Source organism: Pristis pectinata, chromosome 5, assembly GCF_009764475.1.
Source record: "Pristis pectinata isolate sPriPec2 chromosome 5, sPriPec2.1.pri, whole genome shotgun sequence".
NCBI lineage: Eukaryota > Metazoa > Chordata > Chondrichthyes > Rhinopristiformes > Pristidae > Pristis > Pristis pectinata.
In genome coordinates this window covers 69,264,985-69,281,140 of record NC_067409.1, presented here as the reverse complement: position 1 = coordinate 69,281,140, position 16,156 = coordinate 69,264,985, and the positions used below count along the sequence as shown (strand labels likewise).

Below are 16,156 nucleotides of genomic sequence, written 5' to 3'. Positions count from 1 at the left end.
GATGAGGCTAGTGGAGGTCAGATGAAAATTTCCAGCTGAGATTGATATGTTTTCAAGCTGAAATGAAAACAAGGTAGATGGATGAAATTAAGGTACAGTTCACCCATTGTCTGATGAAACAGATATAGATGAGACTGAGTATCAGGGAAAATGGGGAGAACAGGATATAGGAAAGAGACTAGCAGTGGCCTTTAGATGGGCTGGAGGGTGCAGCTTTTTTACAACCATGAATCTTGAACCCTCAATCAAGAGGTCAGAATCAGATTCAGATTTATTATCACTGACTTGATGACGTGAAATTTGTTGTTTTGCGGCAGCCATGCAGTGCAAAAACATAAAATTACTGTAAAATAAATAATAAATTTACAAAAATAAATGAATAAATAGTGTGTCCGGGGGGGGGGGGGAGGAATAACGAGGTAGTGTTCATGGGTTCATGGACCGTTCAGAAATCTAATGGCAGAGGGGAAAAAGCTGTTTCTTAGTCATTGAATGTGTGTCTTCAAGCTCCTGTACCTCCTCCCCAACGAGAAGAGGGCATGTCCCGGATGGCGAGGGTCCTTAAGAGATAGATGCCACCTTCTTGAGGTGCCGCCTCTTTAAGATGTCCTCATTGGTGGGGAGGGTTGTGCCCATGATGGAGCTGGCTGAGTCTACGGCCCTCTGCAGCCCCTTGCAATCCTGTATATTGCAGGGTCCATACCAGGCTGTGATGCAACCAGTCAGAATGCTCTCCACCGTACATCTATACAAACTTGCAAGAGTATTTGGTGACATACTGAATCTCCTCAAACTCCTAACGAAGTAGATCCCATGACATTTGGTCTGCAAAAGCAAGTGACAGAGACTTGTATTAGAAATATTTGAAAGCTTTCTATCCATTGCCAACATTTATTTCTCAATTGCTTTTAATTTCCTTGCTCTTCATATGAGATAATTGCTTTCCTTCATGTTAAACAAGTGCTTGCATACACTGGACATAAATCCTCGACCAGTTACCAACCAATTTCTGCTTGTAATGTTTTAATGTCTGAGAAGGTGCCCAATGATGATAGTGTTTCTGTGCAAATATTGGTAAAAGACCATAAATTAACGGAGCTAATTATGGGTTGAATATATACTATGGCATGTTTCTCGCTATCTTCCACTGACATTTTTCACCACCTGCTGTGACTCATTTGTACCTCAAAAGAGAACACGCTGCAAGATTTCTTTTCATTTCTGTTTTGTCACTAAGGCACAAAAATCAGGCACGGGAGGGGACACCCAAGCTGCTGAAGACCTTCTGCTTATCAATAAACCCCTGACAGGCTTAATTAGCCTGCTTATTCAACTGGTAAGAATTCACTTCATTTCTGGTCCGAAGGAATGTTTTGGAAAGATTGGCCACTGTGTATGTGTATTGAACTTGTTCACAAGTAGAATTAACAGAAATGAGAATTTTCAGCTAGACTTCAGATAAACAGGTTTCTTTAAAACAATAATGACATACATTAATTTTTTCAAAATTAGTTAAAATCAAATTTAATGGAGTGGTATACCCAAAATGACTCTTTGTTTGCAAATGGTCTAAAGACAAGGTAAAGTGCAAGGTAAGATAAGGTAAATTAAGAATATGTGCTCATTCAGTGCCAGGGTCAACACTGCAACATATTCTTGAAGAGTATTCAATCGCAATTTTGATATAACTCCACTGGCCTTCACTGGAACATGGAAGAAATGTGGAGAGGTCTACAATTCCTATTGTCACCCTGGTGGCCTCAATCCAGCATCTAGACCTCCACATAGCAGTGGCTCCAGTTGGAGCAGAATGCGATGAGATCATCCTATTTACAGTGCAAAAGGTAAATAATTCCCTATAGGAACTGTTTTACCTGATAACTCTTGAAGCTGGTAAATAGGTGCTTGATAAAAATGTCAATTACAACTTTCCTTCCAGATTCCCTTCTTTCTTTTCCTTATCTCTGAAGTTAGTGATTCATAGTCAAGTATTACTCTACAGATATTGGAAGCACACCTGCATCGTGCCCAAATGCTTGTTCATTTGCGAGCCTAGATTCATTGGGTGGGGGGAATTATTAGTGTTAAGCACTGAATTGTAGAGTGCAGACAGTAAAATTGGTTTTACTACAATTTAGTTTGTGTTAAATCACGCAGTTAGCTCAATCAACATAAGAAAGTAAGCCAGAGGAGCTGAAGTAGGCCTTCCAACCTTGTGGGTAGGCCATATGGGTAGAACTTAGAAATAAGAATGGGGCTGTCACTTTGCTGGGGTTATACTACAGGCCCCCAATAGTCAGTGGGAGATAGAGGAGCAGATATGTAGACAAATCACAGAAATGTGTAAGAGCAATAGTTATAGTAGTGGGGGATTTTAACTCTCCCAGTGTTGACTAGAAGTGCCTTTGTGCAGGGGCTCATATGAGGAGGAGTTTGTAAAGTGCATCCAGGAGATAGGTCTCCCAGAGAAAGAGCTGTACTGGAGAGTCTTGGGAAATGGAGCCAGGCAAGTGGTGGAAGTGTCAGTAGGTGAAGCATTTTGGGTACAGTGGTCATACTCCTGTAAGTTTCAAGGTAGTTATGGAGAGGGATAGGATAGTCCATAAGTTAGGTTTCTAAATTGGGGGATGGTCGATTTCTAAAAATTAAGGCAGAACCTGGTGAAAGTAGATTGGAAGCAGCTGCATTGGTCAGGGGAATTGAGAAATTGCAATTTCTCACTTTTATGCAATTTCCCCTCTGGTGCTTTCAATTGCCAGGGATATATTCCAATTTATCCTTTTTTCAAAGATGCTAAACCATTTAACATTTCCTCTTTCAGCACGTGCACGTGTATACCTCAGACACTTTCTCATTAACTACAGCACCGGCAACATGCCTCCCTTTCATAAAGACATTTGCGAAATACTAATTTACAGCCCAACCCACATCATTTGTCTCCACTGATAAATTATCTTTTTTGGTCCTTATAGGCTTTTTTGATGTCCTAGCTTGCTCTTTATGTATTTAAAACATGTTGTATTTTTTATTTTTATCTACCAGATTTTTTGCCCTTTGTTTGCTTTCCTAATTTCCCTCTTTACTTCACCTTTTCTGTTGAATGAAATTATCACTCTCTGAAATCAGCTTCCCTTTTGCCTCCACAGATGCTCCTCTTTAGTAACATTAACTATATCTGCCTCCTTTCTTGAAGATGGTCCATGATTACAGTGTCTCAGAGGCCTCCTGGCAGATCCTCCTCTTCGCAGATGGGAGAGATGAGCTTATGAATTTGTGACTTAATTCTTCCCCCTCAAGTTTTGGTTTTTCAATGAGAATACCAACTGCTCCTGAGACTTTGTGGCCCAATACAGGAAGGCAGGGTTGATTGAGTGACAGTGTACAACTGAAACCAAGGCAGGAGGAGGTCAGGAGGCAGCAGGTTGGAGGAGGCACTGAAGCAGAAGAGATTAAAGGGTCATGAAGTTCAGCTGAGACAAAGTTCAGGGGAAGGGCACATGGTGGGTGGGGAAATGAAGAGAAGGTAGTGGTGGACAAGGGTACCCGTGCCTTTACCCCTCTGTGGTTGTGTATGAGTGCATATGTGCTGACAGCTGTTCATGTTTCCACCTATATGTGTGTGATAGTGTAGCAGATGGAACTTCAGTCATAAATCCACAACCTCATAGAGTCATAGAGCTATACAGCACAGGCAACAGACTTCTCATTATGAAGTTCAAGATCTGAACCCTCATGGACATCCCCAGCGGTGACAGATTTAAACATCCCTTCTTCCATCACAGCGCAGGACTTCAACATTAATATCACTGCCCTGAGTGAGGCAGAAGATGACCAGCTCAAAGATCCACCCTCCTCTAGAGGGGTAAACCAGAAGTGGAACACTGTCTTCATGAGGTGGGGTTTTGTTAACAACAATGAGTTGGTCTGGGGTGGGTCACAGTGACTCCTGCTGTAGGATAAGTAAACGTCCAACACACTCTAAAACAGAACCAGCAAGCTAAGGTCATCAGCAAAGCAAGTAACTACAATGTGGCCAAGGAGTTGTTTTCAAACCTTGTGAAAACCGTGACTTGCATTCCTGATCCTCCTGGCAGACTTCAATACCAGGGCCGTACCAGATGCAATCCTCTGACAAGGTGAGGTTGGAAAGGAAGAAGTAAGGAAAATGTTTCAAGTGACAAAATGCTTGAAGCCTGGTCTTTTCACAACCAAGACCCTGTTTCATCAGGGAAACAAGAACAAGACCTCATAACAACACTCTAATCCAGGCACTAGCACATGGGATTACCTTGGTACCTGAGCGAGGGACCCCAAGGATGTCCAGTCACTTGTACCGGGTACCAATGATTGTTGAACTGATCATTGGCTAATTCTCTCAGTTATCTCCGACAGCCTGGTCCCAGAAAGACAGCGACAAAAGTGTTGAAGATGTAAAGGACCCGCAGAAATAGCTCTTCTCATATAGTTCTTCACAGACAGCTTGATGACACCTAACCAATGGGAGTCACGGTGCCCCAGTGTCTTGTTCACCATAATTTTCACCTGTGGAGAAACTCTTGCCTCCTCCACCAGAAAACGTAGGACTAGTTTGATGAGAATGACCTTGAAATCCAGAAGCTAATTAAATGCGAACACAACACATCCTTGGATTTGAAATTCCACCATGCCCCAAGGGAAAAGAAACAGGCACAAGAGGGCTGAGGTTCAGCACAAAATCCATAACTAAGGAAAAGATGGTGGATGGAAAGAGCACAGGAGGACCAGCAACTTCTGGTAATGACATCCACGGATTCTTCAGCGCTGTCGAAACCAACTATGGCCCAAACACCCAAGGTCCCACCCTGCTGGAGCCAAGAATAGAGACAGTCAACATCTGCTACAAAGAAAAATTCAAAGAACTTCTCAAACATTACTCAGTCCTTGATGTAGGCACCTTCAACCACCATCCCACCACAGGTCAAAAAGGCATGTGGCAACTAGAAAATAACAAACCAATACATCATTGAGTACAAGTTTTGTAGTAAATTTGATATAGGGAAGTGGGAGTTGGCTATTTGCTCCCTTGTGCTTGATCTACCATTCAATAAGGTGATTTTCATCACAGTGCCACCTTCCTGCAGTAATGCCTCTTTGTTCATTCCCTTAACGTCTAAAAATTTATTGATTTTTATTTTCCAAACTTGGTTTCCGTACTTTCTTACTAATTTTGTGTCCATTTCGACTTCTGCTTTTCTCTGTTCTGAATCTTCGCTCAGCTTCCCATTCCCCCGCCAAGCAAATTTACTTGTCTTCCCAACAACAGCAACAAACCTGCCTATGTGGTTATTTGTCCCAGTCCTGTGAATGTGTAACTCGTCCAGCCTATACAGCTCCAACTTTCCCAGAACCCATCCCAGTGCCCTAATAATCTAAAACTCCCTCTCCTGCACTATCGTTCATCTCAGTTCTGTACTCAATTTCTTCAATTATGGCATGTGGCCCTTGGGGTAATCCAGAAATTTGAGGTCCTGCTTCTTAATCTCTTTCCTAACTCCTGAAACTCTACCTGCAAGACCTCATCCATCTTCTACCTTTGGGGTTGGTACCAAAATGGACCACGGCCTCTAGTTGTTCGCGCTATCATCCAGAATGGCCTGAAGACATCCAATGATATCCTAGCATATGATGATTTATGAGGTACTTTTTTTACACAGAGAATGGTAGGTGCCTGGAATGTGCTACCAGTGTAGGTGGTGGAAGCCGATAAAATTTAAGAAGCATTTTGACAGACACATGAACAGGCAGAAATAGTGGGATATGGGCCTTTGTGCAGGCAGATGGGATTAGTTTAAATTGGCATCATGGTCGGTGCAGACATGGTGGGCCAAAGGGCCTATTCCTGTGCTGTACTGTTCCATGTTCTATGCTGGACTCACATCTGCAACCATCTGTTTGGTCCCCTGTCTATAGCTCTCTCCAGCTTCCTCCTCCCTCCTTGTACTGCTGAGCCACCCATGGTGCTCTGCTACACTTCCAAGTGGAACCTCTCCCCCATCCATGCTCAGAGCCAAATACCTGTTAGAGAGTAAGATGCCCTCAGGACTCTCCTGAACTACCTGCCTGCTCTCTTTTGTCTCTCTGGAAGTCACCAATTCCCTTTCCACTGCTCTCTCTCAAGCTTTAGGGTAGTCATCACCTGAAGCATGCTCTCCATGAAGTACTTTCAGCTTCACAAATGGACCAGAGCTCTCATCAGCTGTTACTCAAGCTCTAAGACCGGAGCAAGTGCCCCCGGCTGAGGTCTCTTCCTGCACCTGTGGTTGCCCAGGCCAGAGGACAATATACATTATAATGTTACTGTTCAGCAGAGAACAGCAATTAATCTAATGGACCTTTTCTGGTCTGTGAAGTTCAGTAGGAAACAGAATGACACCGAAATCCCAACCAAATTATACAGATAGAACAGTCAATTGCTGTAAAACTGTAGATGAAATAATTTTTAAAATAATACTTGGTGGCCATCCTCAAGATTTGTTCCAAGCCACTCCAGAGTATGCAACTATGTCCAATGATGCAGGTGCAGAACCTGCTCTGAGACCTCTGCCAATGTGACCAGCTGTTTGCAAATGTATGTGAAATGCCCATGGGCAATTCTGTTCCCACTCTAGAGCTCCAGACAAATAAACAGAAAAAATAATTTGCCTTAGCAGAGAGGGAATAGAATTAGAGACACAAGATCAGAATCAGGTTTATTATCATTGTCTTATATGACATGAAATTTGTTGTTTTGCAGCAAATGACATAAGACATAAAATTACTATAAATTACAAAACAAATGAATAGTGCAAAAAGAAGGAATAATGAGGTAGTGTTTATGGGTTCATGGACTGTTCAGGACTCTGGTGACGGAGGGGAAGAAGCTGTTCCTGAATCATTGAGTACTGGAGATGCTGGAATCTAGAATGACAAACAATCTGCTGGATGAACTCAGTGAAACGAGCAAAATCTATGGGAGGAAAGGAATTGTCAACATTTTGTCCTGATACAGGATCTCAACCCGAAACTCCTTTCCCCCCACAGATGCCGCTCAACCCACTGAGTCCCTCCAGCAGATTGTTTGTTGTTGCAAGGAATAGATTTAAGCTGGATCATATGATCATAAGAAATAGATACAAGGGGAGGCCATTTGGCCCTTCACTGCTATTCAATAAAAATCATAGCTGATCTACTACCTCAGCATTGCTTTCCTGCACTAACTTCATATCCCTCACTTTTGTCAGTATCCAAAAATCCAACCATATATTTCTTCAATATGCTCATTGACTGAGCCTCCATAATCCTCTTGGTTAGAGAATTCCAAAAGGTTCACCACCCTTTGGGTGAAGGCAATAAATTACTTGGTAGTGGGATGTTGAGAAAACACATACTTTACTCAACAAATAGTGGGGGTCTAGAATTCCAGAAAGGATGAGGGAGGAATAATTCCTCATTAGATTTACAAAGTACCTGGATGAACGCTTGAAGAGCCATGACTTACAGGGCAGAGGAATAAGGCCTAGGAAGTGGGATTAGTATAAAATCCATTTTGCTCACAATGGACATGATGGGTTGAATGGACTCTTTCTATGCCATAAATTTCTACAATTCACATTTGACTAACTAAGATCAGAGCAGTTGACTAGTCTGGAAACTTTACGCCCAGATCATTGTGCTTTATAATGCTGGCTCTCCCTGTTTCATCAAAACAAAATAGACTTTTGTACCAGCCTTACCTTCTTGTCTCCTCCACAAACCCTGGAGTGAAAAATCATTACCCTTCCACTCCACTCCACAATGTCCACATTTGCCACTGCATCTTTCTCTGGACAATCCATAAGAACGGTCTTTCTCCAAAAGTAAAATATTGCAGATGCTGCAAATCTGTAATATTATGCTGGAAATTCTCAGGACTAGGCTGAAACAGGATGAACAATTCAGAATCCACATCAGAATTGGTTAAGCTTAAAATTATGGTGTAGTGAGGTGTGAAGGATGCAAGTCTATCAATGTATTTCAGGACAGAAACAATAGTTTGGTTTAAATTGAAGATAAATATTGCAATTGTCAGAGGCACTAAAGAGAAAGCGATTTGCTTTTCCTGTGGATTTTGAGAGGAGCTGCAATCCCAGGAGATCCTGGGAGCAGTTTTGAAAAGGGAATCATTGATCTGTGAGAAATATATGATCTAACCTATGTTCTAACCAGTCCCTGTCAATCTTCAGCTCTCCAGTGATGACCCAGATGTGCAGGAGAGTTCTCTGCATTCTCTGTCACTTATGGTTCAGCTTTACGGAGGTGAAAACCAAGATAGCCTGTCTCCAGAAAACATGGACTCACTTGCAGAAGCACTGAAATGTAGAAGAGATCCAAAACAGCAGAAAATTTTACTTAGGGTCATCAAAAGGCTGGTGAGTAAAATTTCCTGACATTGGGCAGTATGTATTAACAAGGAAGTTGGTTTACTGACACTCCTAGTCTCCTGTTTGTTTAAACTTGTAAATTCATATTTCACCAATCTGTGTTGCACCCTGATTGAAGAGATAAAGTAAATGCTAACAAATGAAGAAACAGACCTTTTGTCCTCCTCTGGTTGCTTGTTGTCGACAGTGTTGGGCAGCGGAGGGAGTCAGTTACCTTGTGTACACTTAGGTGCATCAGATTGATCCAGGGCTGTATAATTTATCTTCAGCAAAGGAGTCCTGCAGAAGTTTCAGATGAACATAAGGCAAATGATATAAGGCAGCTGTTGAACATAAGGCGGCTGTTTTATATTCCAGTCCCACAAACACTGACAAAGAACTTGGTATTTGGACAGGTACTTGGATAGGAAAAATGTAAAGGAATTCGGGCCTAATGAGGGCAAATGGGATTAACATAGATAGGCATCATGGATGAGATGGGCTGAAAGAAGCCATTTCTGTACATTTCTATGATTCTATGAAAATTAACAATCCATAGGGATACCATATACACTACAAGCAATCAAAAAGCTAAAGTACTGCAGTTGGTTGAAAATCTGAAATAAAAACAAAAAATGCTGGAGGTATTCAACAGGTCTGCCAGTGTCTATGGAGAGAGAAACAGAGTTAATACTTAAGGTAAGTGAACCCCTCCAGAAATGCTGCCTGACCTGCTGTCTCCAACATTTTCTGTTTTGTTACTAGATAAACTACATAGCCTAGACGTGCTTCTGGAAGGGATGGACTGGATATATCTGGCAGAGATGGGTGAGAGAGCAATTTGGAGGTGAACCTGGAAATTCTCCCCAGCTTGCCCCTCGTAAACCCAGGAAAGGCACCTGCACACATTGCAGCCATTCCTTACCAATAAGGTAAAGTCAAGCAGACCCTCCAAGAGAAAGAAAAGCCAAAGTGAAATCTTTCCCTGGAGCCTAATCTTAAATTGCGCTCCCTTGTTTACCCCAGTGTGGGGCGGGCACTGAACAGGCAGAGAGTATTTCATCTCATCTAAATAACTCCCAATCCTGAGAGTTAGGGCAAAATCACTGGGCTGTAGAAAATTACCAGCCCACACAGCCCCCCACCGCCCCCTCCCCTCAGCCCCCAACTCCCTCACACCCACCCCTTACTCGGGTGATATTTCAAAGTTTCCAACTCAAAGATATAGTTCCAGAATTAATGAGCTTTGAAAGACTGGAAGCATCAAACATGCATTTTTTTTGAATGAGGGAGTAAGAGTATGAGTGTGTATGTGTTCGTGTGTGTATGTGCATGTGTGTCTGTTTTGTGTGTATGTGTATGTGTCTGTTTTGGATCCTCCCAACACCTTGCATCCTCAAGAACTTCCAGGAACCCCATAGTCTCATTTCCTAAAATGAACCTATAGAGAACATTTTGGGAACAGAGTAAATCTGTGCTCTTTATAGACAAGGGAAGAATAATGAATCTGCCACAAGAATGGAGTTTCACAACTGAAAGGAGAGTTGATGATCCAACCATTCATTTCCCCTGCACTCTGAACTGTGCATACAAATTATGTGAGAAAGGCCATTTATGACAAAGTCTTGATTACTTCCTTGACTTTGTTGTTCACATTATCTCTTTGATTTCACATTAGATTGCTGTGTTGATTTAACTAACAGATGTAACAAACTCATTGTTCTATCTTAGAGATTTTATGCTTGCTGTAGAAACACTTCTTATGGTTCACATTAGGTATCTTGTGAATTAAGTGTTTGTTTGTTTCCTCTAGTTAATTGATTAATCTAGTAAAACTGGCATCTTATAGTTCTCAGAAATTTTGCTTTTAATGCTTAAGGTGTTTTATGGTTTGTGCTGAAATGAATATTCACAAAACTTGCAAATATGTGAATAATTCCTTACGTTTCTTCCTGAGAAACATAAGGAATTATTCACATATTCTTTGTGTTACTGGTAGGTAATCAGCATTTGCACCCCATTTAAGAAGAATGTTACTAAACTTGAAGGAGTGCAGAAAAGATTTACCAGGATGTTGCCTGGACTTGGGGGCCTGAGTTACAGAGGTTGCATAGACCAGGACTTTATTCGCTGGAATATAGGAGATTGAGAGATGACCTGACAGAGGTATATAAGACAGGGTGAAAGCACACAGTCTTTTTCCCAGGAAGGGGAAAACAAGAGGGCATAGGTTTAAGATCAGAGGTGAGAGATTTGAAAGGGACAAATATGCTTCTTCACGCATGTTTGGTAATGCGTATTTGGAATGAGCTGCTAGAAGTAATGGTTGAGGTGGGCACATTAGCAACATTTAAAAGCCATCTAGATAAGTACTTGGATAGGAGAGGTTTGGAGGGCTATGGGCAATCGCGGGCAAATGGGACAAGCTCACTGGGCAACACAGTCGGCATGGACGAGTTAGACCAAAGAGTCTGTTTCAATGGCTCTGTGACTCTATGATTCACAGATATGATACTAATATTTTGTTTGGCAATGCTCCTGTGAAGTGCGATAGGATAGTTTTGCTATATTACATGTGCAACACAAATGTACATTTTTGCAGCTCTACTTACTTATTCATTAATAGATTTAGTCACTGTGATGTTACTTCTCATATTTTTCATGTTTCCTTACAACATAAGGAGACTAACTGGCCGGTCAAGTCTGTGCCAGCTCTCAGAAAAATCCCATGAATGCCATTGCCCCACTTATTTCCCTGTAACCTATTGCCTCTTACATGCCCACCCAACACCACTGATTCTCCTGATTTACACCAGGGTCAATTTACAGTGGCCAATTACCTACTATCAGGAAATGTGGGAGAAAACCAGAGTACCCAGGAGAAATCCACGTGGTCACTTGGCGAACATGCAGACGCCACACAGACAGCACCCAAGGTCAATTGAACCCAGGTCTCTGGAGCTGTGAGGCAATAGTACTGCTTGCTGCTTTTAATTTTGAATAGCACAATATGAAACTCTTAAATCCAGTGTGCACTTTACAGAAGTGTTAGCTCTCATGTTGCATCTCTGCATCTATGGGAAAGGCGTAAATTTTGAACAGTAGGGGACCTAGTCCAGTCATGGGAACAGATGTTAAGCACTGAGACATCATAATATAACACTAAATCTGTAAGTCTTGTTGAAAAATTAGTCTTACTCTACATCTATTAAATAACTTTTGCATAATTGTGTATTGCTTTTAGATAAAAAGAAATTTTACAGAATTATCATCATAAAAAAAAGAGGGTTCAAATTGACAATTACCCTGATATGGAGAAAGTTACAATAGAACAACTTTTAAATAGTTAGGAGAGGGAGGTAGTAGAAATCTAAATTTTGAGGGGTTTTAATTGGAGAGAGTTGGGGAACTGCAATGGTTTTGTGAAGCAGCCAGACAAGAAATTGACTGACTAGTTTCTAACAGTTGAATTGAGCAACAAGGAATAATGCAAAGTCAGAGGAGCAGATGGTGTGGCCAGGACCAATGATTAGAGGTGATCACTCAAACAACATGGAAATATAAGCATGAGAAGCAATGGCCAACACGTACAGTAAAGAATTAATACATAGTTTACAACAGCTATAACAACAACGACAATTCTAAGGCAAAAAAATAAGGAAGAATGACTCAGCTATGGCAAACGAGAGGTTAAGAATAGCATTAGATCAAAGGAAAAGGCTGCCTGCCTCCCGTGGCCTCGGTGTGACCACCTGCCTATAACTCCTTTCTATCACCTCCTCATTCTCCATGTTGTCAACTGGAGAAGTCTGACGATTAGGAAAATTCCAGAAATCACAAAAGGAGCAACAAAAAATGGACAAGGGAAAGGAGAATGCAGGAGTAATCTAGCAAGAAAAATAAAAAAAACTTTAAAAAGCTTCTGTAAATATGTAAAAAAAGAAAAGATAGCAAAAGCTACTGTAGTTCCTTAATACTGAGACAGGGGAAATTATATTGGAGAATAAGGAATGGCCAAAAGAGAAATTAGACAAATCAGAATCAGATTTATTAACACTGATATATGACGTGAAATTTGTTGTTTTGCAGTAGCAGAACAATGCAAAGCCATAAAAATCTATAAATTACAAAAATAAATAAATAGTGCAAAAAAAAGCAATATTGAGGTAGTGTTCATGGGTTCACGGATCATTCAGAAATCTGATGGTGGAGGGGAAGAAGCTGTTCCAGAATTGTTGAGTGTGGGTCTTCAGGCTCCTGTACCTCCTCCCTGGTGGTAGTAACGAGAAGCTTGCGAGAAGCGAGCGAGCGGAATTGACTGAGGACTTCCGAAAAGCTAAGTTTTTTTTCACGATTTGGGAATAGAGGGGATAGATTGCACAGACACATGACGTCAGATGGTAGCACACGAACAGTTTAAAAAGAGAAAGAGAGTCTTTGGCGGTTTCGATCCGGTGCGAGAAGCAAGCGAGCGGAATCGACGGAGGACTTCCAAAAAGCTAAGTTTTTTTTTCTCATGATTCAGGGATAGAGGGGATAGACTGCACAGGCGCATGACATCAGATGGTAAAGCGCAAACAGTTTAAAAAGAAGACCGCCACATCCAGCGGGCAGCATCGGAGCGGGCAGCGGAGTGAGAGGTAGCAGAGTGATTGGGCTTTGGCTCAACGGGTTTAGGCGGTAACGGGGCTAGGTGAGGTAGGTGCTAATTGAGGAAAGGAAGCAGTATGAGTGCGGTTTACTGTGCTCAGTGTCAGATGTAGGAGGTCCTGGAGTCTCCCAGCTGCCAGGATGGCCACATCTGCACCCTGTGTGTCGAGCTGCAGCACCTAAGGGACCGTGTTAGGGAACTGGAGATGCAGCTTGATGACCTTAGTATGGTCAGAGAGAATGAGGAGGTGATAGAAAGGAGTTATAGGCAGGTGGTCACACCGGGGTCACAGGAGGCAGGCAAATGGGTCACAGTCAGAAGGGGGAAGGGGAATAGTCAGGTACTAGAGAGTACCCCTGTGGCTGTACCCCTTGACAATGTTCTCCTGCTTGAGTACTGTTGGGGGAGACAGCCTACCTGGGGGAAGCAACAGTGGTGGTGCCTCTGGCACAGAGTCCAGCCCTGTGGCTCAGAAGGGTAGGGAAAGAGAGAGGAGGGCAGTAGTGATAGGGGACTCTATAGTTAGGGGGGGTCAGACAGGCGATTCTGTGGACGCAGGAAGGAAACTCGGATGGTAGTTTGCCTCCCAAGTGCCAGGGTCCAGGATGTTTCAGATCGCATCCAAGGTATCCTGCAGAGGGAGAACAGCCAGAGGTTGTGGTACAGATTGGTACAAATGACATAGGTAGGAAAAGGGATGAGGTCCTGAAAAAAGACTATAGGAAGTTAGGAAGGAAGTTGAGAAGCAGGACCTCAAAGGTAGTAATTTCCGAATTACTGCCTGTGCCACGTGACAGTGAGTAGGAATAGAAATGAGGTGGAGGTTAAATGCATGGCTGAGGGATTGGAGTAAGGGGCAGGGATTCAGATTTCTGGATCATTGGGGCCTCTTTTGGGGCAGGTATGACCTGTACAAGGACGGGTTGCACTTGAATCCCAGGGGGACCAATATCCTGGCAGGGAGGTTTGTTAAGGCGACTCGGGAGAGTTTAAACTAGAATTGTTGGGGGGTGGGATACGAACTGGAGAGACTGGGGAAGACGTGTTTGGCTCTCAAATAGAGGAAGCTTGTAGTAGGTACGAGAGGGAGGATAGACAGGTGATAGAGAAGGCACATGCTCAGACCGATGGTTTGAGATGTGTCTATTTTGTATTGTGAACAAGGCAGATGAGCTTAGAGCTTGGATAAATACTTGGAGCTATGATGTGGTGGCCATTACAGAGACTTGGATGGCTCAGGGACAGGAATGGTTACTTCAAGTGCCGGGTTTTAGATGTTCCAGAAAGGGCAGGGAGGGAGGCAAAAGAGGTGGGGGAGTGGCACTGTTGATCAGAGATAGTTGCAGAAATGGTGGACGTCATAGAGGGATTGTCTACGGAGTCTCTGTGGTTAGGAACAGGAAGGGGTCAATAACTTTACTGGGTGTTTTTTATAGGCCGCCCAATAGTAACAGGGATATCAAGGAGCAGATAAGGAAACAGATCCTAGAAAGGTGTGATAATAACCGAGTTGTTGTGATAGGAGATTTTAATTCCCCAAATATCGATTGGGATCTCCATACAGCAAGGGGTTTAGATGGGGTGGAGTTTGGTAAGTGTGTTCAGGAAGGTTTCTTGACATAAGCCTACAAGAGGAGAGGCTGTGCTTGATTTGGTATTGGGAAATAAACCTGGTCAGGTGTCAGACCTCTCAGTGGGAGAGCATTTTGGAGATAGTAATCATAATTCTAACTCCTTTACAATAGCATTGGAGAGAGATAGGAACAGACAGATTAAAAAGGCATTTAGTTGGAGTAAAGGGAATTATGAGGCTCTCAGGCAGGAAATTGGAAGCTTAAATTGGGAACAGATGTTCTCAGAGAAAAGTACAGAAGAAATGTGGCAAATTTTCAGGGGACATTTGTGTGGAGTTCTGCATAGGCATGTTCCATTGAGACAGGGAAGTTACGATAGGATACAGGAACTGTGGTGTACAAAGGCTGTAATAAATCTAGTCAAAAGGAAAAGAAGAGCTTACAAAAGGTACAGAGAGCTAGGTAATGTTAGAGATCTGGAAGAGTATAAGGCTAACAGGAAGGAGCTTAAGAAGGAAAGTAGGAGAGCCAGAAGGGGCCATGAGAAGGCCTTGGTGGGCAAGATTAAGGAAAACCCCAAGGCATTCTGCAAGTATGTGAACAGCAAGAGGACAAGACATGAGAGAATAGGACCTATCAAGTGCATCAGTGGGAAAGTGTGTATGGATCCAGAAGAAATAGCAGATGTACTTAATGAATACTTTACATCAGTATTCACTATGGAAAAAGATCTTCGTGATTGTACTGAGGACTTGCAGCAGGCTGAAAAGCTTGAGTATGTAGATATTAAGAAAGAGGAGGTGCTGGAGCTTTTGGAAAGCATCAAGTTTGATAAGTTGCCGAGACCGAATAAGATGTACCCTAGGCTACTGTGGGAGGCGAGGGAGGAGATTGCGGAGCCTCTGGCGAAGCTCTTTGCCTCATCAATGGAGACGGGAGAGGTTCCAGAGGATTAGAGGGTTGCGGATGTTGTTCCCTTATTCAAGAAAGGGAGTAGGGATAGCCCAGGAAATTATAGATGAGTGAGTCTCACTGCAGTCGTTGGTAAGTTGATGGAGAAGATCCTGAGAGGCAGGATCTATGAACATTTGGAGAAGTATAATATGATTAGGAATAGTCAGCATGGCTTTGTCAAGGGCAGGTCCTGCCTTACGAGCCTGACTTGAATTTTTTGAGGAGGTGGCAAAGCACACCGATTATGAAGAGCAGTAGATGTAGTGAATATGGATTTCAGCAAAGCGTTTGATCAGGTATCCCATGCAAGGCTTATTGAGAAAGTAAGGAGGCATGGGATCCAATGGGACAATACTTTGTGGATCCAGAACTGGTCTGGCCCGCAGAAGGCAAAGAGTGGTTGTTGACGGGTCATATTCTGCATGGAGGTCGGTAATTAGTGGTGTAACTCAGGGATCTGTTCTGGGACCCTTAGGCTTTGTTATTTTTATAAACGACCTGGCTAAGAAAAGTGGAGGGATGGGTTAGTAAGTTGCTGATGAAACAAAGATTGGAGGTGT

At 42.7% G+C, this 16,156-nt stretch overlaps 1 protein-coding gene across 2 annotated transcripts in view; it reads left to right on the top strand.

Annotated features, from left to right (window-relative positions):
• The window catches only part of ulk4 (unc-51 like kinase 4), a 527,384-nt gene that overhangs the window by 455,104 nt on the left and 56,124 nt on the right, over window positions 1-16,156 (top strand). For both annotated transcript variants that reach the window (XM_052015441.1, XM_052015440.1), the window contains exons 34-35: window positions 1,238-1,336; window positions 8,241-8,426. In XM_052015441.1, coding sequence (XP_051871401.1) covers window positions 1,238-1,336; window positions 8,241-8,426 — 285 coding nt within the window. The remainder of the gene's footprint in view (window positions 1-1,237; window positions 1,337-8,240; window positions 8,427-16,156) is intronic.